Source organism: Carcharhinus amblyrhynchos, chromosome 2, assembly GCF_965287045.1.
Source record: "Carcharhinus amblyrhynchos chromosome 2, sCarAmb.v2.hapA, whole genome shotgun sequence".
Classification (NCBI taxonomy): Eukaryota; Metazoa; Chordata; class Chondrichthyes; order Carcharhiniformes; family Carcharhinidae; genus Carcharhinus; species Carcharhinus amblyrhynchos.
This window is the reverse complement of record NC_137325.1, coordinates 48,642,731-48,661,588: the sequence shown is the minus strand read 5'-3', so window position 1 is coordinate 48,661,588 and position 18,858 is coordinate 48,642,731. Positions and strand designations below refer to the sequence as shown.

Genomic DNA, 18,858 nt, shown 5'->3' with positions numbered 1-18,858 from the left:
TGCTCTTCTACATTACTAGTTTAACCCTTATGTAAAGGGTGATGCTGACTAGTGTGCTCCGCATAGGACTTTGGTCCACTTGGCATCACCTCATTCCCCAGCACCAAATCCAGCAATGCCTCATTTCTAGTTGGACAAGAACATGCTGTGAAAAAAAAAATCTTCCTTAGCCACAGTAGAACTTAGGCAAAGTCAGCAACCAATTTCTGCATAGGGAGATCCCAGAATCAGTAAGAGATAGCTTAATCAGTGTTTGGCAGTGTTAGTTAAGGGATAAATAAATACAGCCAAGATAACAGGAGAACTTCCCTCTCCTGCTGCTCTTCAGATATCCTTGCAAATCCATGGCACTATTTGAACATACTGATGAGACCTAACATTAAGGACATGATTTCTGACTTGCTCCAGGATAGCTCTGAAACTGCAGAATCATAATATGCTGAACTGCTGGCTGGATACTCTGTTGTGATTTCAGAGAGTAGTGTATACTATTGTGACTTCAGAGAGTAGTGTACAATATAGGGGGAAGGGGGAAATGACAGAAGTTCCCAGGTCCAAGAACTTATAATACGATTTGAGAGAGAGCATTCTCTATAAAATGCAAAAGCCTGTTGAATTAAAAGTACTATACAGAATAATTCACTACTTTCTTCCCTGAAATACGATCTTGCATTCTCATTTAACAGTCCAAAAACCAGAAAATGGGAGCTGATGGTTTAGAACATAAGAAATAGGAGCAGGAGTAGGCCATCTAGCCCTTCGAGCCTGCCCCACCATTCAATAAGATCATGGCTGATCTGAAGCGGATCAGTTCCGCTTTCCCGCTTTCTCCCCATAACCCTTAATTCCCCTGTCTATCAGAAACCTATCTACCCGTGACTTAATATATTTAGCGAATATTTAGCGTTTATCACTAATGGGATTGCAAACTCCATTCTATCCGAACAACCTTATTTATTTTATAAATTTCTATTTTATAAATTTCTATTTTGATTTTACACATAGTGGTCGATTTTTAAAATGTGCTCTTTAAGAGCTTTCAGTTGCCAGAGTACATGCAACACCCACCCCCTGTTTTATTCTATTAAAGCAATGGGGAGAACTGTTTACAGGCAGTGGAATTTTATAAAATTGTCTTTACTTTTCTTTAAATTAAAAGTACTTCAACTGTACCTGAGATTTCTTTAGCTTCCTTTCCAATGTTGTCTTCTCCTTTTTCAACTGCTTTATTTCTGCACTTTGTTTTGTTGTTGTTTCTTCGATAGAAAGAACGGATAAGAAAACGTTGTTATAATGACAGCGGGGGACAGTCAAATGAGAAAACTCAAAATGATTCATACTTGTACTGAGTCACAGGAATGCTTTTGTTCACATACTATTTAATGAAAAAAAATTACATTTTTTTCATTTTGAAGACAGAATTAATCCACTTAAACGTCACAGAGTCATAAAACCTCAGATGTTCCATAAAAGAAATGTTTTCTGCATTGAACACAAATTTCTAAAACCAACAATGGTGTTCTTTGCTTTCTAGAAAGGGATATGTTTCAATATTGTGACTGCAGGTGAATGCAATCATTTTTATAAAAGATTGTGGACCAGAATTTCATCTGCTTTATTTTCGGGGGTGGGCAGAGGGATTGCACTCTGCAACCTGCCAGCTTCAGTTCCAATTGAGATGGGCAGTATGCAGATTTGGTGTATCTACCATATGTGCATGATTGCAGTGCGTGGTTGAGAAGCTACTGCACCTTCTTCTTTGCACTGCTAGCTGTCTCTCCACCCAGCAGGGGCCTGACCAGAATTGTGAGATACCATGTGGTGCAGCTAGCCTGCTCTTTTTAGAGACAGGCTGTCCCTCCTAATAGGAAGTGGTGCTGAATAACATTAGTGGAATTTGAATGATTGAAAAATGAACACTAAAGCAGAGAAAGCGTTCCAGAAGGATGCAGCAGGACAGACACTATGGTTTGGCTGTGTGTGTGCGTGCGCGCGCTCCACGTGGGGTGGGATTCACATTATCCTTAATAACCACCCTGATAAGGCACTGTGAATCAGTGACCAAGGAGATGATTGCCTAGATTCTGCTCCCAAGGTCTTGGCAACACTGCCACTAGTGGCTTAATGGCCTCTTGTGTCTGGTCAACAGTTTGCCAGAGAGCAGGATTATGGTGTGCTGGGAGTTAAGAATAGGCACAATAGGCCAGAACATACCATCATCTTTAATGCTCCCAGCATTGGTCCTAATCCACCATACCATTAACCTATCATGCTACTCAATGCATAAACCCAGCACCCACCCAGCAGCACTTCCTGGCACTTCAGACTGACATCCTGATACTCCACATTACCTTTACATATTTACCACTGCTTCCAGCTTTAAGTCCACTTTTTGCTACCTCCATGTACTTCCAGCTATTCAGATGTGGCAGCAACATCATTCAAACACTGTGCTGCACAACCACTAACACTTGGCCTTCTCTCCCTCTTTCACAGAATATGGTGGCACACAATAGAAAGCAGAGCAGAGTTGATGGGGAAAAAGGGCATCTGCATCTTCTGAGTTCCATACAGGAGATGGCTCTTAGCCTCATGGAGCTGATAGCATCAGGTGCTTTGTCAGTGAGAACATTAAAGATGACAGTATGTGCCTGCCTTCTGCCCTTCTCAACTCCCAGCATCCTGCTATCTGACAAGGTGTTGATTGTGTGATCATGAACCCTTTTTCCCCTGCCCTGACAGCAACCTTCACGTCCGATTTCCTACCTTCAGATGCACAAGAACTGCCACCTAAACAGTATCAGGATAAAGAAGAACGAACAACAGCAGAGTATCAATGAAGAGGACCCATCACTTGACACTAGTTCAGGTACCAGCTTGAAAGCTAGTACAGAGTTAAAACCAGCACATGTTGAGTCACCAGACACAAGTGGGCTGAGGCTAAGTAAGGACTATTGGATGATTTGTTTGACTGCTGCCCAGAGGACAAGAACATAGCCAAACTCTGCTGCAGAGGACTCATACAAGAACCTTGATGCAACAGCGAACACAGAAGTGTTTGATGAGTGTGCATCTCCACCCAGCAGGGGCCTGAACAGAATTGTGAGATACCATGTACTGCGGTGGGGGAACGGGCTTGCAGGTGATGTGCTTAGTTTTGGGGGTAGAAAATTTGTGGCGTGGCCCTCGGGGGAATTGGGGATGTTGGGATATACTGTGTGGGGCTCAATCAAGGTGTTTATAATACTTACACTGAAGTTAGCAGTGCTTTTTTCCTTCTCTTTCAGAGTAACTATGAGGGTAAAACTAGTAAAACCATCAAAAGTTAGCGATTTAAATTACTTTGTTGGATGGTTCTCAGAACAGTGCAACCGTCCAGGGAAAGTGAGCCTTTCTGGGCAAATGCTGAGTAAACCCTTTTGCCGTAATATCCTAAAGGGATGCCCCAGCACATCTTTGGGGTACCCCAAATTTGAAGTTATGGAGCCAGGAAGTTATGGGCCAATAATAGCTATGTTTTTCAAGGTTTGAAATGTAACAGGTCACTACCACGTTTGTAACTCATTGCTATCAGATTACTGTGCAGTTTAGTTCCTGGATGCAAACTGCCAGAACCAGAGAAAGAAAGCAAACTTCTGAAAATAGAATTGTGTATTTTATGATTAGTTACCTTCCAGTCTTTTTACCCGACTTTCCAATCTCTTCTTCCTAAAACACAAGGTTAAGAAAAAAAATCAAATCAAAAACATCATGTAGGCTAAAAAAAGAAAAATTAACAAATATAAAACTCTGTACTCACACAGCATCATTTCTTGCATGTTCTTGCTGCAATTCATTGAATTTTAAATGGGTCTGCTGGTACATTTTGACAGAGCTCTATATGAAAAACCAACAAAGACAGAAAATGTATTAGAAACGTTCAGATTTGTTTTAATTTGGGAAAGTGGGGGAGCTTCTGTTGGCCAATACTTTCATGTTTTGTCAATGAGATATGCTTTTATTTTAATGAGTCTTCAGCATATGTTTACAGAAACAGCTAAATATAACAGCAAAGATTTCTCAAACATCTCATGAATATAATCAAGAGGTTTGGTAATTGACATGCACTCGAGAGAGAACAGTCTCTGGAGGCCTTTCAATTTTATATTTAACAACCTTTTTCATCTATGACTATATTACCCTCTTTTCTTCCAGTTCCACCCTCATGGCATCCATTTCTTCTTTGCATTTTTCCACAGGGGCAAATTTCTGCAATAACTCATCCAGTTGATCTCGAAGTGTTTTACAATCCCTACAGAGAGTTAACATTTAAAAAAGTAACATTTGCAAGGGAGCATTTAAGAATGGAATGAAACAATACTGTGCATAATAAAAAAATCTGCAAAATATCGGACTTAACTATAGTTAGCTCAGAAATGGAATGAAAGTATAAGTCATTTTTCCCGTTCTGAGTTAGCTGACCAAACTTATCGTGGCTATACATGACAGCGTCTATTAGGTAGGAAAGGGAAAAAGCCCCACTCCTGATGTGCATTCAGTGGACCTTATAGGCAAGTGCAAGTAAATTATCTCGGGGAGGACCAATCGTATTCAGTACTGATACTACTCGCTGTCAAAGAGTTTGCCAATATATTCTATATGTGTTCATTCATTAGTTATAACCACTTCGGCGAGATACTGAAGGGCACTAAATAGAGAACAACCAAGAACAGTCAACATCTGCAGAAATGGAAGCTGGATATAAAATATGGCCAAAAAAATGTATTTGTGATCTTTTTCTACAAGTTTCTCAATTCTCCAGTCAGAGCATGAGACGTTCACATATTTGACCATCTTTGCTTTCTAAAAAATATAACTAAGTTGTATTAACTTCCCTGTGATTTCCTATCACTTTATATCTCTAATGTAGTAATTTTCACAGTGTTGGCAGGGTTCTCAATCTGTCGTTTTTGACATAATTGTTAGGAGATAAAAAAAAGTTTAGTTTGCTTATGAAATCAAGCAGTGCGATTATAGCAGATGCAGAAACAAAAACATTCAAAAATTATTTAGTCATTAAATTACACATAAAATGAAACATCAGCACTGAAAGCTAACCCTTCAATTCTAAAATATCACATTACATTCATATCAAAAAAGACGGAAAAATAAAACATTCTCTTACCTTTCTGTTTTTTGAAGTTGTAATAATTTGTTAAGGCAAACACAGGTAATCCCTTTACATGTACATTAACTCAGTTGCAGATGAGAATGTGAATTTTAAAATCAGTTAACATCAATACATTTTTATTAGATTCCCACGTCCTTCAATAGAATTGCTTGGCATATTGCAAGACTGATACATAAGATTTATTTTATATCACAATTAATGTTATTTTCAAGTGATGAATATTGTGCATCAATTTACTTCTTCATAATGAAATCCAAAGACAAAATACAGACTCCTGGATGGAGTTGCCACTTTGAGCACATAGGCTCAATTTTGGGTGCACTATTTTGAAGGGATTTCTACCATCACCCAGAGTTTTCACCCAGGCTTATTTGTGCATTGCCAAATGTAAAACTTGCCATGAGTCAATGTAAAAGGGCAGCATTTTATAAGTTACTTTATATATTTTGCTATAATAATGTTCTTTCATGTATTTAAATATGGTAACTTAGTTGAATTTCATTTGGAGAGCTGAAAATTGACTTATCACAAGAGCCATTTAGCATTTTGTAGCACAGGAAGCTGCCATTATGGTCTGTGTATACACCAGTTCGCCAAATGTTATCCACTAAGCTCCATTTACTATTGTCCAAGCTATCCATTTCTTCCTTAGAAACTGATGTGAACTGCGTTTTCAACACTGTTTCTAGTCAGCTGCTCCGGTCAGCTTTGTGAAAGCAATCTAAGTTTGCTATTTTTCTTTTGATGATTGCAAAAGATCTCAACTCTAACAATATAACTCCAAGTATATTAAGAGCACCTTTAAAACCAAACTGGACCAAATGGCTGTAAATAAGTTTCACAGATAGCTCAGCATCTACAATGCAGTTTGTCCACTGTTGCCCTGAACACGACAGCAATTCACCCACTGCTATAATACATTCACGTTATTGAAGCAATAGATCACAACTGACAAAATACCTTTATAACATTGTTCATCTACATTCCAAAAATTGCTTAAGGTGCAAGAAACCATGGGGGAGATCTTAGCAGCTGGTCCCACCGATCGACTGGCATGGCAAGCCAGTAAGATCGAGCAAGTGGTGAAAAATCAGGATTGTATCCGGTTTTGCACCTCTCGTGATCATTTTGCTGCCACTATTTTGCCAGCAAAATGGAATTCGCACTCAAGAGTGCAAAGCTGACTGAAATATTTATGACATCATTACCATGCCATTACTGAGTCCCAGATGCTACCATTCAGGCTCATTCGCCCCTACTTGCTCGCCAGGATGGGGTTTGGGGGAAGGGGGCTCAGCACAGAGAATGATCTGTGGCAGGTCCCAATGTTTGTGGGGGAGGTTAGTACAGTAAAAAGTCTGACAACACCAGGTTTTAGTCCAACCGATTTATTTGATAGTAAACTCACAAGCTTTCGAGGGGACTCCCTCTTCGTCAGGTGAATGGAGAGTTCTGGCCTCAGACAGAGCATATAAAGCACAGACAGCTTAGAGATTACTGATTAGAATGCGAATCTTTACACCTAACCTGCTGTTCAAGTCCTAAAGTGGCCGACAATGTGTGTGGAAGGAGCACTGATCACAGGTTAAAGAGATGTGTATTGTCTCCAGACAGTACAGTGAGTGAGATTTTGCAAACCCAGGCAAGTCACGGGGGTTACAGATAGTGCGACATGAACCCAAGATCCCTGTTGAGACCGTCCTCATGTGTGTGGAACTTGGCTATCAGTCTCTGCTCAGCGACTCTGCGCTGTCGTGTGTCGTGAAGGCCGCCTTGGAGAACGCTTACCCGAATGCCCGTGACCACTGAAGTGTTCGCCAACAGGAAGGGAACAGTCTTGCCTGGTGATTGTCGAGCGTTGTTCATTCATCCGTTGTCGTAGCGTCTGCATGGTCTCCCCAATGTACCATGCTTCGGGACATCCTTTCTTGCAACGTATCAGATAGACAATGTTGACCGAGTTGCAAGAGTATTTACCGTGTACCTGGTGGATGGTATTCTCACGTGTGATGATGGTATCCGTGTTGATGATCTGGCATGTCTTGCAGAGGTTGCTGTGACAAGGTTGTGTGGTGTTGTGGTCACTGTTCTCCTGCAGACTAGGTAGTTTGCTGCAAACAATGGTCTGTTTGAGGTTGTGCGGTTGTCTGAAGGCAAGAAGTGGGGGTGTGGGGATGGCCCTGGCGAGATATTCGTCTTCATCAATGATATGTTGGAGACTCCGGAGAAGATGTCGTAGTTTCTCCGCTCCGGGGAAGTACTGGACGACGAAGGGTTCTCTGTCCACTGTGTCCCGTGTTTGTCTTCTGAGGAGATCGGTGCGGTTTTTCACTGTGGCGCATCGGAACTGTCGATCTATGAGTCGAGCGCCATATCCTGTTCTTATGAGGGCATCTTTCAGGGTCTGGAGGTGTCTGTCACGATCCTCCTCATCTGAGCAAATCCTGTGTATACGGAGGGCTTGTCCATAGGGAATGGCTTCTTTAACATGTTTAGGGTGGAAGCTGGAGAAGTGGAGAATTGTGAGATTGTCTGTGGGCTTGCGGTACAGTTAGTGACAAGAGATCTGCCAGTACACTGGGAGATCAGGGTGCCCGTACGATGGTGCCCCTGTCACTCAGCAGCTTCACTGATGAGATTCACTGGCTCAGTCCTGCCTCCTACCGCAAGAATCTCACCCTGGCACTTTTTTCTAAGTGTCACAAGATTGTTTTTTTAAAAACTCAAGACCCAAAACCTGAGACTGAAATTCAGTTTTTTCACTCAATCAACACTTAGAATTTGTTTGGTATGTTAACAACCCTCTCCCCACCCCACCCAAGAATATCTTTATTTACAAAGCTCAGTTGTTTACATGGTCAATTCATTTTTTGCTGAACCTCCTACAGTGGAATTTCAACATTTCAGACTCCAATAAGGACAGGAGAAACTATTTTACACAGAGAGATGAGAACTTACCTATGGAGTACCTTACCCCATGGAGTAGGTATGGCAAAAAGCAGAGACACATTTAAGGGAAATCTAGAAAAGTACATATAAGGAAAAAAGAACAGAAGGACAAGGTAATAGTGTAAGATAGAGAATAGAGTGGGGGAAGCCTCAATTGGAGTTGCCTTTCCTTCATTGTTTCACTTGATTTTTCCTCTCTTCTTTGGCTTTGAGAACATCATCGGAGATCCACGAGTAAACAATAAATCAAACATAAAGCTTAATATGAAAGGCACAACATACAAAACTGAAACTCAGAGAAAGTTTGAAATCTCTGAAGCCAAAGGTTATCAGAGTTTAAAACATTTATCATCCATAAATAAAGGATATCATCACACTTTTTTTGGTATTCTGTGAGAACATGGCTGAAAAAAAAGAAACATTTCACTGTTACACAAAAAATTTCCACATGTCTTTCAACAAGCCTAAGAACTGCATTTAGAAGGTCTGTAATCGAGTAAAATGACCAAAGATGTTTCACAGGTGTATCAATTAAAATTTTACAAGGGAGCGCCAAAGAAGAGAGATTAAACCAGATGGCCAAAACCTTGGATGAAAAGGTAGTTTTAAGGAGTTTCTTAAAAAAGAATAACAAAAGAGAGAAATGGAGAACTTTAGGGAGGGAATTCCAGATGTTAAGGATTTGGTAACTTAAAGGATAGCCATCAATGATGCAGCAATTAAAATTGAGGTTGCATAAAATTACAGGAGCATAGGTTCAGAATTTTTAAATTGAGGTGATGCAACACTGGAAGTCAACATAGGCTGGCGAGCATAGGGTTTATGGTTGAACAAAACATGGGTCGAATTAAAACACTGATTGAGTTTTCAATGAGTTCAGGTTTATGGAGGGTGGAAGATGGCCAAGTGTGCATGAGATAATTAAAGACACAGATAAGATTTCCAGCAGATGAGCTGATGATGGAGCAGATATGAAGTCAAAAGCTTACCTTGTTGTCAAACATGTCAATTGCAAATTTATGGCGATAGCCTTAAAGCTGAAGCCAAGCAAAGGGATAGTGTTGGTGATTAGGGAATGGAATGGAATGGAATTTGTGGCAGGGAAAAAGATAACGGCTTCAGTCTTCTGGATACGAAATTGGCTTCATGACAGAAGCCAGAGGATGGTTGTAGAAGATTGCTTTTCAAACTGGAAGCCTGTGACCAGCGCCGTGCTTCAGGGATCAGTGCTGGGTCCACTGTTATTTGTCATTTACATTAATGATTTGGATGAGAATATAAGAAGCATGGTTAGTGAGGTTGCAGATGACACGAAGATTGGTGGCATAGTGGACAGTGAAGAAAGTTATCTTCAACTGCAACAGGATCTTGATCAATTGGGCCAGTGGACTGACAAATGATAGATGAAGTTTAATTTAGACAAATGCGAGGTGATGCATTTTGATAGTCCTGCCCTGGTTCAGTCTTACCCAGTTAATGGTAGGTCGCTGAGGAGAGTTAGAGAACAAAGAGATCTAGGGTACATGTTCATAGCTCCTTGAAAGTGGAATCACAGGTGGACAGAATGACAAAGAAGGCATTCGGCATGCGGCATGCTTGATTTCATCGGTCAGAACACTGAATACGGGAGTTGGGACGTCTAGTTGAAGTTGTACAAGACATTGGTAAGGCCACACTTGGAATACTGTGTGCAATTCTGGTCACCCCTATTATAGGAAGGATATTATTAAACTAGAAAGAGTGCAGAAAAGATGTACTAGGATGCTACCGGGACTTGATGGACGGAGTTATAAGGAGAGGCCGAATAGACTGGGACTTTTTTCTCTGGAGGGTAGAAGGCTGAGGGCTGACCTTACAGAGGTCTATAAAATAATGAAGGGCATAGACAAGGTAGATAGTCAATATCTTTTCCCAAAGGTAGGGGAATCTAAAACTAGAGGGCATAGGTTTAAGGTGAGAGGGGGGAGATACAAAAGTGTCCAGAGGGGCAATTTTTTCACACCAAGGGTGCTGAGTGTCTGGAACAAGCTGCCAGAGGTAGTAGTAGAGGCGGGTACAATTTTATCTTTTAAAAAGCATTTAAATAGTTATATGGGTACGATGGATATAGAGGGTTATGGGCCAAATGTGGGCAATTGGGATTAGCTTAGGGGTTCTAAAAAAAAAGGGCGGCATGGACAAGTTGGGCCAAAGGGCCTAGTTCCAAGCTGTCAACCTCTATGACACTATGACTCTTAGTACTTTTTAGGAGGAAATCTCTGCTTATCCAATATTGGATGTTGGACAAGCAATGTGAGAAGTTGAAGCGTTTGAAGAGATCAAGAGTACTGCATCAGAGCTGGATATCCTCAACGAACATGTGAAACCTAGTGTGTTTTTGGATGTCAGTGTGGGGCTGAGAAACAGGAGTGGTGATAAGTAGATCTTTAGGAGACTAGAGAGGCAGTGATGTGGGAGTCAGAAGTGAGGCTATCCAGGGTGATTCTCTGGCTACAACTGGGTAGATAAAAATAGAATTAGACGTATGGACAATGAAGCAGATACATTGGAGGAGGATGGGATGGTCAAGATAGCAGGCAGATAGATTTAGGATAGTTTATGATCAAAGCTACCTCGAGGATCAGGACCGAAAAAAAGCCTAACTTATGGTGTTTATCGCCAAAGAGGAAAAAATGCACTTAAAATTATGGAGGATTGTTTAAAAATTGGCAATATTTTTCTACAGCAAATGACAGCAAAACAATTAGTAAAGCATGAAATATACTTACTCGGTGTCAATTATTTTTTGTTTCAGTGCAATTAATGCAGTTACATATTCATTTAAATTCTGAAAGGAAAAGCAGAAGTTATAAGTTAAATGCAGAAAATTTACAAATGTTAACAATACAAACAATGTTCTTTATCTGTCACAAGAAGTGTCATTTTACTGACCACAATAGCCACATTTCACAATGAATTTGAAATCTGGTGTTGTGTTACTTTTCAGTGTTAAACAAAGCAAATACTGAGTATTTTTACAAAAAGTAGAATATACTGCCTACAGAAGATCTGTACACCCTCCTGCAGTGGTGTTAACTCATAAACTGCATCAACTGCCCACAATCACCTCAATACTATGTGCAGAATTTGAGAGGAAACAACAAAGAACCATCAAAGAAAACCACAGAATCTCTACAGTGCAGAAGGAGGTCATTTGGCCCATCAAGTCTGCACCAACTCCGAGAGTGCATCCCCATGCCCCCATAAAGTTGCACATCTACCATGGCTAATCCACCTAACTTACACATCTTTGGACACTGAGGGACAATTTAACATAGCCGATCCACCTAACCTACATATCTTTTGATGGTAGGTGGAAACTGGAGCATCCAGAGGAAGCGCATATAGACACAGGGAGAATGTGCAAACTCCACAAAGATAGTCACCAATTTTCAGTCTTCCCTCCCTGGATTCCAATTCATGACAGCTGTGCAGAATGTATGCACATGAATGACAGGCAAAGACAAGAGTTAGAAACAACTATGTCACACCCCTCCACATTTATCCTGCCTGCTGATACTCACAGGTGTGAAAAATGGTCACTTTTAAGTGCCCTGAGCATTCGCATCGCCAGCAATAACCAACATTTGTGTGTAGCAAACTATGAGGAAGAGACTACATAAATAAGGCACATCAAACATTGTCAACTTATTCTGCCACCAGTTGGTTTTTAAACCTGATGCTTTCAAAATGTTTTCAGTTCAATGTGCCATTAAGCACACTACCCAAATTATGGGAAATATTTGGAGTGAAATTTTGTAAAAAAAAAAATTCCCCTGCCTTCTAAAGCTGTGAACTAAAATTCTAGAACTGACTTTACAATCTACAATATTGATTGATGGATCGACTGACGCAACTTTAGCACTAGGGCAAAGCACAGACACCAAAGTTAAAATGTACTCCTGGAATTAAAGTCCAATTTCATTCACAGAATCCCTACAGTAGAGAATGAAAGCAAGAGTGAGTGTTGAACTCCCAAGAAAAGGAATGCTGCATCTATTACAACACACAAGAATAAGTTGGATTAAATTCAAAGTAAATGTTACATAGATGACATAAAATCCACCGTATTCTTTATTCGCAAGCAAAAGTTGAAAACAACAAATGATAGGAAAAAATGGATCAGAGTAGAAACCAATTGCTATTACTAAAATATAAAAGCAAAATAAGTCAGATAGTAAAAATCTAAAATGAAAATAGATAAAGGTGAAAATATTTAGCAAGTCAGGCAGAATCAGTGAAGAGAGAAAAACAGAGTTCATGTCATCGACTCAAAATGTTTAAATCTGTTTCTCCCTCCACAGATGCAGCCTGATCTGAATATTTCCAGCAATTGCCAATTTTTTAAATATTAGGGAAGTTCTAAATTATTTTATATTAAAATTACAGTAATAAAACTACTCCTGATATCGGTGTCAGTGTTGTGCATAAGCCAAAATTTTAAAAATTTAACCACCTGAAGAATTACAGAATTTTCCTGGAATTTTAGATGCTTTACAATGTCATTCCTTGAGGACTCAGTTTTATATTCCTTATTATAATACTAACATTTTAGAATGAGTAATGTAAACTTCTAATACAACTTATAATAATGTTTCTGGGTCAGCTGAATTGCAAGATGGAAGATTCTACCCAATAAGCAATCTCATCTACAGGAGCGTGTAGATTCAGCCTTCACAGCCCATCTACATAGAATCACACAATCCCTACACTGCTGATGGAGGTCATTCAGCCCATCAAGGCTGCATCTATTCTCCAACAAAGTACCTCACCAAGACCCACCTGTCCTATTCTATAACCCCACATATTTACCCTAATCCCTCTTACTAGACATTTTAGGACACTATGGGCCAATTCACCTAACTTGCACACCTTTGGACTGTGGGAGGAAACAGGAACACCCAAAGGAAATTGGCGCAGACATGGGGAGAGTGTGCAAACTCCACAAAGTCACCCAAGGCTGGAATCAAACCCAGGTCCTTGGCTGCGGAATGCAAAACGTTCAAAGTTATCTGTGCATTAGAAGGGAACACATTCTGTCGTTGACCAGAAGCTAATGGCTATTGGTCAGCAAAGTATGTCTGTAAACAGCAGTACAGCATAAACTTCACCTTCCTTCTGGATACGGATGCTGTTGATGGTCCTTATGGCAGCCAGTTGTTAAACCCCAGCTCTTCACCTTGGAGTTTGCACTAGGGGCTACTTCCCACAATTGAGAAAATGGAAACATTTGAGACACTGAAATCTTGACAATCCAATTGTATATGAGGTCCTAAAGACTTTTTTGAGGAAATGTTGCTACTTAAGTCATTTTAGAATCTTCGGCAAACACTCCAATGCTGGATGTACGTCGGAACAGAAAATAATCCAGGAATAAAGAAGCAGCCATCTAAATAAAATCATTGCTACTGTAGAACCTATTAGGACCTGTTGATATTGAATTCTGACCATGGAGTTTCACATATACCATTAAGTTGGAGAGCAACTTGGGCCTTCGCAACATCAAAGTGGTAGCCTTAGGTAGAAAAAAAAGGACCATAGCAGATAAAAGAAAATGAAGGAGAATAACTCACAACACAGAGCTATGCATCTGTTATCAGTGTAACATGCGACTTCTAGGCTTGAGTCAAAAAGAAAACAAATTTACAACACAGCTATACCAAGCAAGTTAAGCCAAGGGGCCAAAAGTTCTGACAAGTTCTTGCTGAAAATTAGATCCATGAGTTGGAGCTGCTGTGGGATATTACCAAATAGTGGGTTTAACAGATTAATAGATATTTACCACAAATATTCTCTAAAGTGTTAAAAGAAGTACTTAAGACAGTGAGGGTGCACGTACATGAGATGATATTAGAAACTGAATGATTACTGCTGAATGTGAAAGGTGAATCAGTGATAATTTAAAATAAAAATCTTCAAAAGATGTGAGTTAATAACTGGAAGGATGTTAAATAAGCTACATAAATGCAAGTTGCTTTTTTTCAGACGAGCAAATGAGAGTAGATTAATTAGGCAGATGGCTTCTGGAATGAGCACTTACTCAAAGTACAACGTGCAGAAATAAAAAGTGGCAAGAAACCAGATGATGTTAAATACAGCAAGGTTGTGTGTGTGTGTGGGGGGGCGGTTCACTGATGCCGATGCATGTTATAAAAAGAAAAGTCAAAGCTGTAAGTTGTCCACGCGAAAGGAGGACTGGTGGGAATAACAGAGGAAGTGATGATGTACCTTTCTGGCTGGGAAGTCTAAGTAAATATTGAATTTTCCCATTCAGAATTTAACTGCAATTAAAGCTGCAGATGAGAAACTTGGCTTAACCATCTTTTAAAACGTAAATTAAGTCAATTAAGAGACTGCAGACATCCTGGCTGATATTTTGTGTTACAGAAGAGTTTCCCAAAATGTTTTTAATTACTGCTTTTATTTCCTTATTATTTTAGTATGAGATGGAGATACAGCGTAATACTTAGTGTGACAGACAAGAAACCCAAGCTTGACATACCATTTTTAATAAATATATTTCATTACTAAATCTGGCAAATCACTGCAATATTAGCAATGTTACCAACGCTAGAATAAGGAGCATATAAGTTTCTGTGCTGTGTTTATCAAAGTAAGCTAAAATAGTCTGATCAAAATCCACTCTAGACAACTGTAAACATTGAAATATAAGTTAATAACATAGATCTAAAGATTTCATTAACCATTGTCAAAATGCAGGAAGCAAAAAGCTTTACTGACAAACAACCAATGTACTTTATAAAACATAAACAGGGATCAATTTCAAAGTTGCAACCAAACTTGAGATTACTAGAATAAATCATTTCAAATTCACTTGCAGCTGATATGCTATAGCACGATCTGATTGAATGGTAATCATGTAAACATTCCCTAGATATTTACGACAGAATGCACTGTCAAAAGCAACATTGAGAATATACCTTTTGCTGCTAACAATACATTTTTTGATTCACTCAGAGTGAAATAGCAAAGAATGAGGCCATTCAGTCCACCATGCTTATGTCAGTTCAAGGTGAATAAGCCCAGTTTCCCCAGCCCTGTCGCATAACTGATGTCTCTCATCCCTAATACCATTCTAGTAAATCTCCTCTGCACTCACACTAAGGTTTTGATCATCTTTCTTAAAGTGAGATACACAGATGTGGACTTCACACTCCAGCTGAGGCACAAACAGCATTTTATAAAGCTTTTGCACAACTTCCTTGCTTTTCTTCATAATACCTTTACTTTATAAAGTCCAGGATTCTCTGCTTATTTTGCAAACAGTTTTACCAACATGGCCAGTCATCTTAAAAGATTTGTGTATGTAAATCCTTGCCTTTAAATAGTACCATTTAATTTATCTTGCCTTTCCTCATTTCCCTTCACAGGAAAGTGCTTGGCTCAACTGTTGAAGTTCTCTGGATAACTGTGTAAAATGAGAAAAGGCGAATTGTACAACAATTCAGACAGTATGGATGGAATTTTTTTAAAAACTGTATATTTAAAACAAGTCAGCAAAATATTTCACTGCACATTTTTATCATGCATGTTCACAAAGACAAGTAACAAGTTCACATTGCAGTCTCTGACATTGATTTACCCAGCTTCTGTCACCAGGTCTACAGAGCACACTTCATGGTTGACCTGCCAACTTGGATGAGAACTAGTATTTTCCCAAACAGCTGCAAATAACCTTGCAAACTAACGCGCTAAGAAGTAAGCTGGTCCTAGCTGAACAAGGAGCAGGAAGCTGACCAACTAATCAGGCTCTACCAAGCAAAGCTACGATTTAGGGACAAACCACAATTTTAAAAGTTCACGTCTGTAGTTGTGGTTATGTGTGCGATGTGTTTCCTATACATTTCCCAGCCATTGAGGGGGAAAAAGAAATTGCTCAGCTAGATGAGTGCAAGATGGTAGGATAGAGTTCATAGAGTAATGAAGAGGTTATAAATGCAATGACTAGCAACTAGTGAAACGTTAATCTAAGAACGTTAACTTTTGGCTAAGATCAAGTGCAAATTCAGCCCAAGAAGGAGTGCAATGCCATACCTAGTCAGCTTGGATCTTGTTTGTCTCTCTTGTGAGAACCACGAATTAGATTCAATTGAAATTTGGGTTTCGGAGTAAGCAAGGGGATGGATTCAAGGTTGTCTGGTTCATTCAGCACATCTTTAAGGATGGAGTAAACAATTGCAAGACACTGAAAATTGTTAACAGATTGATTTATTTTATACCATAGATGATTCATTAAAGCTGTCCATTCCTAAAGTCATTGATTTATATTTGCCCGTGATATAGTGGTGTTTACGTACAATTATGTCAATTTTTTGTCATGACTTCAAACAATGGGCTACAAAGTTCTACAGTTTGAATGGTCCGCTGGTGTATTTCACTCCTATCCATCTGTGCACAGATAACACTTGCTAACCCATAAGTGCCCAACATTAATCAAACCACCAGCTGCACATTACTTCTAGCTTCACAAACACAAGACTTAGTTTGCTTACAGGCACTTGACATAAATCAGGATGACAATCATTATCAGCAAATCCAGACTTCCCATTGTAAGATCATTAGGAGAGTCCAGTGATTAATTGCAAGCATCCCTCAAGCCACTGCATAAACGCATTCTCTGCAATCTTGTCTCCTAAGTGGTAGGGTTCCTACTGTGTGCTTTTCCATACCTAAGAACATCATTTTGGGAAACACAACTGGCCCAAACTTAGAGCAAAGTGTCCGTTGTCCACTATTTTCTGCAGCTTCACGAAGATCCAAATGTTCCAAGATTCAGAGCAGCAAAATCCAGACTGAAGTTTGTGACACACATCAGGACCTTGTGGAAGTCCAGTACACACACACAGGCACTGTAATTTCCTGGAAAGTTTAAACTTCCAATGGGCTGATTTGCACTGCCCAGGACACTACGTGAGAATCTCTTGCACTGATCTGGTGTCAGACTCTTGGGGTTAGATACTTAGCTGGATACTTACTCTGAAAATATTATGCTGGTTAATCTCTGGTATAACTCAGTGATTAGCCAGTGTGACTGAACCAAGCACCACAACTGAAGCCCTCAATCATCCTCCTAATCAGCTGCTCTTTCCCACAAACATCCCTCCGACTGGAGGCAGCAGGGTGGCACCATGGTTAGCATTGCTGCCTCACAGCGCCAGGGACCAGAGTTCGATTCCCAACTTAGGTCACTGTGTGTGGAGTTTGCACGGGTTTTCTCCCACAGTCCGAAAGACATGCTAGCTAAGTGTATTGGCCATGCTACATTCTCTCTCAGTCTAACACGAGCAGGAGCTGGAGATGTGGCAATTAGGGGATTTTCACAGTAACTTCATTGCAGTGTTAATGTAAGCCTACTTGTGACACTAATAAACTTAAACATAAGAAACAGGAACGGGAACAGGCCATCTGCCCCCTGAGCCTGCTCTACCATTCAATAGGATTATGGCTAATCCAAAATTCCTCAAATCCACTTTCCTGCCCATTTTCTGTAATCCTTGATTCTTTTACTCATCAAATATCTATTTCAGCCTTAAATATATAAAAAGATTCTACCTCCAGCTCTCTGTGGCAAGGAGGTCCAAAGACTCTCAACCCTCAGAGAAGAAATCCTTCCTCATCACAATCTTAAATTGGTGCCCTCTGGTCCTACACTCTCCCTTGCGAGGAAATGACATGCTCAGTGACTATCACTGTTTGCTGTATAGATACATGGATTTGGGCTGGTGTCTGCGGGAGTTTGCACATTCTCCCCATGATTGCGTGGGTTTTCTCCAGGTGCTCCGGTTTCCTCCCGCATCCCAAAAACGTGCTCTAAGGCTGATCAGTGTAACAAATTGTCCCTAAATTAGTCTTCCCTCAATCTTCCCCAACAGGTGTAGACAAAGGTCATGGGTAGAGGAGGGCACTCATAATGTTAAAATGGCGGCGCGGGCTCGTTGGGCCAAAGGGCCTGTTTCCCGTGCTGTGTTGTTCTTTGTTCTTTGAAATATCCTCTCAGCGTTTACCCTGTCAATCCCCTTAAGAATCCTATATGTCCCAAAGTGATCACCTCTTATTCTTCTAAATTCCAATGAGTAGAATCCCAACCTTTTAACCTTTCCTCACAAGACAATCCCTCTATAACTGTGATCATTCTAGTGAACCTGTCATGAACTGCCTGCAATGAAATCTCTTTCCTTATATAAGGGGACCAGAACTGCTCACAGTGCTCCAGTTTTGGTTTCATCAGTACCTTGTCAAGTTGCAGCAAGATTTCCCAGCTCTTATTTCAAGGGCGTTGGAATATAAAGGCCAACATTCCATTAGCCTTCCTGACCACATGCTGCACCTGCGTGCTAGCTTTCTGTGTGTCATGCATATGAAACCGCAAAGCCCAATGTGTTACAGCTTTCTGCAGTATTTCTCCATTTAAATAATATCCCCACAACCCACCACAGACCTGACTGCACCCCCAATCCAACAACAATCCAAACCTAACCATTTGCTCTTATCTCACTATACATTCACCCTCCCACTAATCTACTCACTCACCTAGTAACCCACGCACTGGAAGTTGACGCCTTTAAAGGACTTCCCTGAATATGGCAGCTAATGTTATAAAACCAGAGAGTGTGTCCTCTCTTTGCCCATCTTCTAGCAGTTGCCGGTATTCCTCTTGAAAGGCTGCATTGATCCATCAC

General features: G+C 40.2%; 1 protein-coding gene across 1 annotated transcript in view; it reads right to left on the bottom strand.

The window, feature by feature from the left end:
• Positions 1–18,858, bottom strand: part of ice1 (KIAA0947-like (H. sapiens)) — a 152,674-nt gene that overhangs the window by 52,743 nt on the left and 81,073 nt on the right. Inside the window, exons 3-9 of the mRNA XM_080214491.1 lie at positions 10,888–10,946; positions 8,489–8,523; positions 5,165–5,183; positions 4,180–4,291; positions 3,800–3,876; positions 3,671–3,708; positions 1,174–1,256 (exon numbers count right to left, since the gene is read on the bottom strand). Coding sequence (XP_080070617.1) covers positions 1,174–1,256; positions 3,671–3,708; positions 3,800–3,876; positions 4,180–4,291; positions 5,165–5,183; positions 8,489–8,523; positions 10,888–10,946 — 423 coding nt within the window. The remainder of the gene's footprint in view (positions 1–1,173; positions 1,257–3,670; positions 3,709–3,799; positions 3,877–4,179; positions 4,292–5,164; positions 5,184–8,488; positions 8,524–10,887; positions 10,947–18,858) is intronic.